Here is a 9,863-nt window from a genome sequence, read left to right on the forward strand (position 1 = left end):
GTGCTTTACTTGGGCCAAGCCCAACAATTCGGTCTTCCTATTATTATTTTCCTAAGAATTTTGTTTGGCTGTATGGGTCAAGCCCAATAATTCAGCCTTTTGAATTTTTGAAACATGGACTTCTTGGCTCAATAGTTTCGGTTTTTTCCTCATAAGACGGGTCCTAATTGTCAGTTTCTAGTAATGGGTCCCAAGTTCAGTTCTTCATATTTCAATTTGACAGTAAATAAGTAACCAATATTTAAATCAGCATCGACAAAAAACAATGTTTGAAATAATAACTAGAATGGCAATAACAGTATTACAACACGGATACATTTTTTAGGTAAACACAGATACATCATACAACAGAAATACAATGGCAATCACAGTAATATAGTATTACAAGCTCTACCACTCCTGTCAATCTTCTTCAACATGGACCTCCTTTCAATCTGCTTTTGCATGGAGCTTCTTTTGCATAGAGCTCCTGTCAGAGGAAATCCACATTGTTAGTACTACTAACAATAAAAACAATTAAGAACAAAATACATAACAAGTATACAAGCAAGCGGTTGGGTACAGATCACTTTGGAAAGCACAAAATACCATTTGGCTGGACATGAAAATCATAATGCTAACCACATTAACAGTCTTTTATTGCAGGGTCAACAATGAAATAGAAGCATAATTAACAGCTCTAAATCTATAAGAATCATAATTAATAACTAATAAAAGGTACATGTAATTGACAGGAAGCGCTTAACTCGACACTCATTATTAACTTGTAAATTGTTTAGAGCATTTAAGTTGGCACATGACAAAACAAACATTCAGTGAACATGGAATATCCAGGAGTTAATGATTTAGCATGTAGTGAACATGGCAACCTTCACAAACACAAAAACTCAAGCTGCTAGTGTACACGGGGTGCTTGAGCTCTTGCTGCTTAGTACATATACATGGTAGAATCCTGCTGCTAGTGTTCTAAACCAACAGAGCATGTTATAGGAGCAGAAAAGAGGGAGCTAGGGGTAGGAGATGGAGCCAACTCACCGGAGAACTTCTGGTCGCCGCCATACACAGCCGCCATAACGCCGGTCACCTCGTTGATCTTGTCCTTGAAGTTCTCTAACTCCAGGTTGTTCTACTACAGCTCGGTATTTGCTAAACCGTGTGTGTACATGCATAAGGGCATACATAAAATATTCAAGTCAATATTCTCAGCTAACTGTGATGTAATGAAAATAATTACTCAAGGACTTTGCAGTGCTCATTTCAGCCATGTTCAGATAAACTTGAGATAAATTAGCAGTAAGGATATTAGTTGCAAGCTAGGTGAAACACAAAGCATACATTAAATATATTGCAGCATCTCTAGCACTTTTGTTGTTTGCATATTAAAACCAATGGTTGACAGCTATGGATCATCACTGATAAATTTGCATCTTATGCTACCACTTAATTTCAGCACATGACAAGACCAAAAGAGAAATCGAGTTGACTAGAAGGGGATGTTGTGCGGGGTGCAGGCAATGTGACTGAACTGCTCCAGAACATAAATCGTAAAACAAGGCCTGAAGCAAGTGTGCTGTCTACAAACAACCTAAACACTGAGGCAGAAAAGAAACACTTGACTTGGTAGTGGCAGTTGGGTTCATTTTGGGCATATAGAGTGCTAGTCATCCTATGATGTGACTGGCAGTGGCAATTCAATTAATTTGGAGCAAATCATTGTTTTAAACTTTTATCATAACCTACAACAATCATATGAAACAATGTGACTGCACTGTCCAAGAACATAAATGAAGAGTGTCAAGCTCAAACTGTAAAACAAGGGCTGAACCAAGTTTGTAATAAAAATTCCTATTCACACATGATTTTGCATCTATCTTTTAGTCCATTTGGCCAGTTTCTCAAAATTCATTAGCACAAACATGTCTGAATCTATCTTTTCTACGATCTGCAGTTCTGCATAACCAGATACCTTATCTGCAGAATGGCTCAAACTAACAGACATACACAATTAGTTCAGCCACACATGGAAAACTCCAGGATCTTCAATTTTTATTCAGACCAACATTACAAATGAATGCTCTCTGAAATGCAAGTATAAATAACGGGGTGCAGGGGTAGGAGCCCCTCCCTCTCTCAGTTCCCTGTTTCATCACCAAACAAAGCAACTGCAAATCCTAATCGGGGGTAGACAGAGAGACGGATATTGGTCTCACCGTGGGAGTGGTCGCCGCAGACACAGTGGGCGGCCATGACGAGGCCGGCGACGACGCCGAGTGCGCCGAACGCGAGGAGCACGGCGGCGAAGGCGATCTCCTTGACCGGCGCGCCGCGGGGTCGTCCCCCCACCGCGTCGCCCACCAGGTCGTCCTCGTCCTCGTTGGTGATGGAGAAGGCGTGGTCCACGTATGCCATCCCGCTGCCGGCCGGTCGGGCGCCGCCGCCACCACCACAGTCCACGGGGTTCCGGGACGGAGCGGGTTGCGCTGCCTCACCTAAGCCGCCTCAAGATCTGGATGTGCGGGGGCGAGATTGGGGAGATCTAGACAGGTGGTGGCTTGGGTGAGAGGGGAGGAGGAGGAAGCTTGCGGGGCGGGCAAAGGCGGCGGGGAAGGGGAAGGGGTGGCGCGGTCGCTTTTGCCGCCGTTGCGGGGTCCGCCCCATGGGCGCTGCATGGACTTGCCGGAATCCGCCGGCGTGGGTGGTGAAGTGGTGACCATGCCTAGACTGGTGGATCTGCGGGATGAAGGAAAGGGGAGAGGGTGCGTGGCGGATACGTGGTCGGCAGTGGCGGGTTGGGGTGGGGGTGGGGGTGGCGGCGGTGGGAATCGCGGGAGGGAGATGAGACGAAGGAGGCGCGGGCGGATCTGGGGAATGGGAGAGGACGAGGGTGGGTGGGTGGGTTAGGGTGCTGGTTAGGGTTTGGATTTTTCGGGAGAAGCTCCATCGTTGATGGGTGTGTGATGGATGGCTCGGATCGTTTCTGACTAGGTGATCCGCGTGATTGTGGTTCCTTGCTTCTCATTGGTCGGTTATTTCGCGCTGGAATCTTTAAAATTCGAACCCAATTCTCCAACCTTTTAAAAAACTACAAATCTATGTTGTAAAGATGGATCGCATCATTTTTCAAAAATATTAGTTCACTATTTATTTACAATTAACTAAAATGTCAAGATGTTTCCATTCACCTCTCATATCTATGTATTGTTATATATATAACACTTAACAGGCTAACAAAAAAAGATAATTAAGCTAGAAAATCTCAGGAAAAAAGAAGCATTGATAATCCTCAAGTGCAGGGAATCATCGTAGCAATTTCCAACGGTGGAAGTGATAAGTATGGAGTATCGAACTCACAAGGAGCTAAAGGTAAGATCAATATTCTCTCAAGTCCTATCTGCCATTGGTACGACTCTACGTACACAGAGTGTTTGCTTCCAACTAGAAACGAGAAATAAAACTATGTTGTGGGTATGGAGAGGATAACTTTGCATGATATCAGAGAGATAAATATAAAAGTAGGTGTTGTTATCATAAAGTTAGAATATATTACTAAATATTATAAATAGCGAGTGTGGAATAATGATGGGTCGATGAGCTGAATTGTCCTAGGCAATTGTTAACAAGACCGATAGTCATCATTGCAATTTCATATGAGGGAGAGACATAAGCTAACATACTTTCTTTTCTTGGATCATATGCACTTATGATTGGAACTCTAGCAAGCATCCACAACTACTAAATATCATTAAGGTAAAACCCAACCATAGCATTAAAGCATCAAGTCCCCTTTATCCCATACGCAACAACCCCTTACTCGGGTTTATGCTTCTGTCACTCAAGCAACCCACTATAAGCGAATCATGAACGTATTGCAACACCCTACAGCGGGAATCCCTCACGCTTGCGCGACACGGAAGGCACAATAGGACAACACCAAAATAAAACATACAACTCATACCAATCTAGATCATCAATCAACCCAAAGACAAAGGATATCTACTCAAAACATCATAGGATGGCAACACATCAATGGATCATAATATGTGGCATAAAACACCATGTTCAAGTAGGGACTACAGCAGGGTGCGGGAGAGTGGACCACGTAAAAGAGATGAGGATGGTGATGATGATGGTGATGTTGATGAAGACGATCACCGTGGTGATGATTCCCCTCCCGATGACACTCCAGCACCACCGAGAGAGAGGAGGAGAGGTTCTCCCCCTTGTGCTTCCTCCTCCATGGCCTCCCCCCTGGATGGTGAGAGGTCCCCCTCTGGTCCTTGGCCTTCATGGTGATGATGGCCCCCTCCTACATGGTGCCAGAGAGGGCCTAGATTGATTTCTCGTGGATATAGAGGCTTGCGACAGCGGAACTTCCGATCTAGGTTATTTTCTGGAGGTTTGGGCATTTATAGGAGAGGTTGGCGTCGAGAACAAGTCAGGGGCCCCACGGGAAGTCCATGAGGCACAGGGGCGCGCCCAGGGGGGTGGGCACGCTCCCCACCCTCATGGGCCCCACGGGACTCCCCTATGGTAGATTTTTGTTCCAGTATATTTTGTATTTTCTAGAAAAATTCTTCCTTGATTTTCATCGCATTCCAAGAATTTTTATTTGTGCACAAAAACAACACCACGGTAGTTCTGCTGAAAACAGTGTCAGCCCGGGTTAGTTATAATCAAAGTATGCCAAAATCATATAAAACTATTGTAAACATGGCATGAATACTTCATAAATTATAGATATGTTGGAGACGTATCAGCATCCCCAAGCTTAATTCCTGCTCGTCCTCGAGTAGGTAAATGATAAAAGAAATAATTTATGAAGTGTGAATGCTAGCAAGTGCATAAATTTGATCAATGATAGTTCCAATCACTTTTTCTAGCATCATTATATATCATAACAGTAGCTCAACTCATAAAACTTCTCATGATCAAGTAACAAGCTATTCACATGTTAAAGTATAGATCATAAACTTTCTTGAAAACTAACAAACCGTGCTCTTAGTCATCAAACAATTGCAATTCGTCTTATTTTCGGGAAGTGTCTATGTAAGATCTTTGGTTCAGCAAACTCCACATACTCAACTATGATTTAATCTTTCACAATTGCTAACACTCACGTGATATTTATGGGTTCAAAGTTTTAATCGGACAAAGAGAAAGATAGGGGCTTATAATTTTCGCCTCCCAACCTTTTACCTCAAGGGTAATGTCAACAATAATAATTTATGAAAATCTACATCCAAGTGGATATATATATATACGAATTGCTCCAACACAAGTGCTTGCCAAAGGAAAAAGTGTAAAAAGGAAAGGTGATGATCACCATGACTCTTGTATAAGGGTAGAAGATAAAAGTAAAAGATAAGCCCTTCACAGAGGGAAGCAGAGGTTGTCATGCGCTTTTATGGTTGGATGCACAAAATCTTAATGCAAAAGAACGTCACTTTATATTGCCACTTGTGATATGGACCTTTATTATGCAGTCCATCGCTTTTATTTCTTCCACATCACAAGATCGTATAAAGCTTATTTTCTCCACACTAATAAATCATACATATTTAGAGAGCAATTTTTATTGCTTGCAACAATGACAACTTACTTGAAGGATCTTACTCAATCCATAGGTAGATATGGTGGACTCTCATGGCAGAACTGGGTTTAAGGATATTTGGAAGCACAAGTAGTATCTCTACTTGGTGCAAAGAATTTGGCTAGCATGAGAGGGAAAGGCAAGGTTAACATGTTGGATGAACCAAGACAATATAACGTTTCGGATATAGGAAAACATAACCCATTAAGTTGTCTTCCTTGTCCAACATCAACCTTTTAGCATGTCATATTTTAATGAGTGCTCACAATTGCAATAGATGTCCAAGATAGTATATTTATATGTGAAATCACTCTTCCTTCAATATTCTTTCATGAATTGTTCAAGTGACCAATTCTGCGTTTGCTAACTTCCAATAAGTTTACTACCTATACTTATTATGTGTGGAGTCATTACTCCCCATTTTGTAAGCATATGAAACGTATATAAATTCAGATTTATGATATTCAATTCATTCAACCATTTACTCATAGGATATATGTGAAGCACGTGAGTAAATGACAAACTACTCCAAAAAGATATAAGTGAAGAATACTGAGTAGTCAAATAATTAAATAGCCATGGGAGGATTCTTTTTCAATCAAGATTTCAGATCCAATAATTTTATTCAAACAGCAAGTAAAATTGAAAATACGCTCCAAGCAAAACACATATCATGTGACAAATACAAATATAGCTCCAAGTAAGGTATGCCGATAGTTTTGAAGACGAAAGAGGGGATGCCTTCCGGGGCATCCCCAAGCTTAGGCGCTTGAGTCTTCCTTGAATATTACCTTGGGGTGCCTTGGGCATCCCCAAACTTAGGGTCTTTCCACTCCTTATTCTCCTCATATCGATATCTCATCCAAAGCTTGAAAACTTCAATCACACAAAACTTAACAGAACTTCGTGAGATAGGTTAGTATGATAAAAAGTAAACCATTCACTTTGGTACTGTCAAAGACAAGGCTAATAATTTTTCTCACACAATGCCTACTGTACCATATCATTTCTACAATTTATATTGTGAAATATAAGCCATAGAAACTAGAAAACAAGCAAACTATGCAATGAAAACAGAATCTGTCAGAAACAGAACAATCTATAATGATCTGAACACCAACCATACTTCTGCTACTCCAAAAATTCTAAAATAAATTGGTGGACGTGAGGAATTTTTCTATTAATCTTATTAAAAATAATCAACTCAATTGCACTCTTCTGTAAAAAATGGCAGCTAATCTCGTGAGCGCAATGTTTCTGTTTTTTTATAGCAAGATTACATTAACTTTCACCCAAGTCTTCCCAAAGGTCTTACTTGGCATTTTATTAAAACAAAAGCTATAATAAATGATTACTACAGTATATTAACCACGAGAACACACAAAAATAGTAAGGGTAAATATTGGATTGTCTCCCAACAAGTGCTTTTCTTTAATGCCTTTTAGCTAGGCATGATGATTTCAATGATGCTCACAAAAAAGATAAGAATTGAAACATAAAGAGAGCATCATGAAGAATATGACTAGCACATTTGAACCTAACCCACTTCCTATGCCTAGGGATTTTGTGAGCACATAATTTATAGGAACAAGAATCAACTAGCATAGGAAGGAAAAACAAGTCTAACTTCAAAACTTTAAGCATATAGAGAGGAAACTTGATATTGTTGCAACTCCTACAAACATGTATTCCTCCCTCATAATATTTTTCAGTAGCACCGTGAATGAGTTCAACAATATAACCATCACATAAATCATTCTTTTCATGATCTACGAGCATAGAAATTTTAATACTCTCCACATAAGCAAAATTCTCCTCATTCGGAATAGTGGGAGCAAACTTCTTCTAAATCCACTTTAGATGATAGTATTATTCATACTCCAAAAGATATAAGTGAAGTTCATGGAGCATTCTACAATTAATATAGACTAACCAATATCCAAGCTCAAAATATATAAGTGAAGCACACGAAGCATTCTATAACACCATACTCAAAAGATTTAAGTGAAGCACAAAGAGCAATTCTATAAGATCATACTTAAAAGATATAAGTGAAGCACATGAAGTACTCTATAAATAAATAAAGGGCTATCTCATACTGGCATGGTTCTTAAAGTAAAAACAAAAACACAAAGGACACGAATTATGTGAACAAAACAAAAACCGAGGTATACCGATAATTGTGGAAGAAGAAAGATGGGATGCCAACCGGGGCATCCCCAAGCTTAGATGCTTGAGTATCCTTGAAATATTTACTTGGGGTGGCTTGGGCATCCCCAAGCTTGATCTCTTGCCTCTCTTTATTCTTCTAATATTGATAGCTCCTCGATCTTCGAACACTTCATCCACACAAAACTTTAACAAAAACTTTGTGAGATCTGTTAGTGTAAATAAAACAAATTACTACCTTTAGGTACTGTTGAAAACTTACTACAATTTCATATTAGAACTATATCTACTGTATTACAACTTAACCATGGTTCATACCCCCCGATACTACCCATATATTCATCAAAATAAGCAAACAACTCATAGAAAACAGAATATGTCAAAATAGGACAGTTTGTAGTAATCTGGAAGTTTAGTAAGCTTATGTAACTCCAAAAAATTCTAAACAAATATGAAAATTTAAACAATTTGTACAGAAGTAATGTTCAAAAAGTTTTAGATCCATTTGACTTTCCAGTAAAAAAAATTAAAATCACGCGCTACAGCCAAAGTTTCTGTTTTTGTACTGCACAAAGTAAACAAGCAATCTAATCATCCTAAAACCAAGGCTTAGCACATTATTTTTATAATACAATGGATATATACAAGGGGATAATTATTTTTAGAGAAGCTTCCATGAATTTTTTTACATTGTTTCCATGAGCATGAACACAAGTGTTCAAGGTCGACCCTCACTTCTCCAATGCATAACCTTCCAATCACTTCTCTTATTGAAAAACTTTTTAGGTATGAGAGGCAAGTATTTTTTTGTATTTTCATTATTTAATTTTTTTTGTGTGTTTCACCCACAACTAAACATAAACAAAAAGGTAAAAACAAAATCTACTTAGTGAAGAAAGCAAACAAGCATACACAAGAATATCAACCCCACGCTATTGCTCCCCGGCAACGGCGCCAGAAAAGAGTTTGATAATCCCCAAGTGCAGGGAATCATCGTAGCAATTTCCAATGGTGGAAGTGATAAGTATGGAGTGTCAAACCCACAAGGAGCTAAAGGTAAGATCAATATTCTCTCAAGCCCTATCTGCCACTGATACGACTCTACGTACACCGATCGTTTGCTTCCAACTAGAAACAAGAAATAAAACTACGTTGTGGGTATGAAGAGGATAACTTTGCATGATATCGAAGAGATAAAACATAAAGGTAGGTGCTCTTATCATAAAGTTACTATATATTACTAAATATTATAAATAGTGAGTGTGGAATAATGATGGGCCGGTGAGCGGAATTGTCCTAGGCAATTGTTAACAAGACCGATAGTCGCCATTGCAATTTCATACGAGGGAGAGGCATAAGCTAACATACTTTCTCTTCTTGGATCATATGCACTTATGATTGGAACTCTAGCAAGCATCCGCAACTACTAAAGGTCATTAATGTAAAACCCAACCATAGCATTAAAGCATCAAGTCCCCTTTATCCCATACGCAACAACCCCCTTACTCAGGTTTATGCTTCTGTCACTCAAGCAACCCACTATAAGCGAATCATGAACGTATTGCAACACCCTACAGCAGGAATCCCTCACGCTTGCGCGATACGGAGGGCACAATAGGACAACACCAAAATAAAACATACAACTCATACCAATCTAGATCATCAATCAACCCAAAGACAAAGGATATCTACTCAAAACATCATAGGATGGCAACACATCATTAGATCATAATATGTGGCATAAAGTACCATGTTCAAGTAGGGATTACAATAGGGTGCGGGAGAGTGGACCGCGTAAAAGAGATGAGGATGGTGATGTTGATGAAGACGATCACCGTGGCGATGATTCCCCTCCCGATGACACTCCGGCGCCACCGAGAGAGAGGAGGAGAGGTTCTCCCCCTTGTGCTTCCTCCTCCATGACCCCCCTGGATGGGGAGAGGTTCCCCCTCTGGTCATTGGCCTTCATGGTGATGATGGCCCCTCTGGGATCCTCCTCCATGACCTCTGGTGATGATGGCCCCCTCCGGCAGGGTGCCAAAGAGGGCCTAGATTGATTTCTCGTGGCTATAGAGGCTTGTGGCAGCGGAACTTCCGATATAGG

At 40.2% G+C, this 9,863-nt stretch overlaps 1 protein-coding gene across 1 annotated transcript; it reads right to left on the reverse strand.

Annotated features, from left to right (window-relative positions):
- Window positions 1-223: 223 nt before the first annotated feature.
- LOC123148565 (uncharacterized) lies at window positions 224-2,828 on the reverse strand. Its single transcript, XM_044568001.1, has 3 exons — window positions 2,211-2,828; window positions 1,036-1,146; window positions 224-469 (listed from the first exon to the last, which is right to left on the reverse strand). The coding sequence occupies exons 1-2, from the start codon at window positions 2,407-2,409 to the stop codon at window positions 1,130-1,132; spliced, it is 216 nt and encodes a 71-aa protein (XP_044423936.1). The 5' UTR covers window positions 2,410-2,828; the 3' UTR covers window positions 224-469; window positions 1,036-1,129.
- Between the last annotated feature and the right edge of the window lie 7,035 nt (window positions 2,829-9,863).

This window comes from Triticum aestivum, chromosome 7A (genome assembly GCF_018294505.1).
Source record: "Triticum aestivum cultivar Chinese Spring chromosome 7A, IWGSC CS RefSeq v2.1, whole genome shotgun sequence".
NCBI lineage: Eukaryota > Viridiplantae > Streptophyta > Magnoliopsida > Poales > Poaceae > Triticum > Triticum aestivum.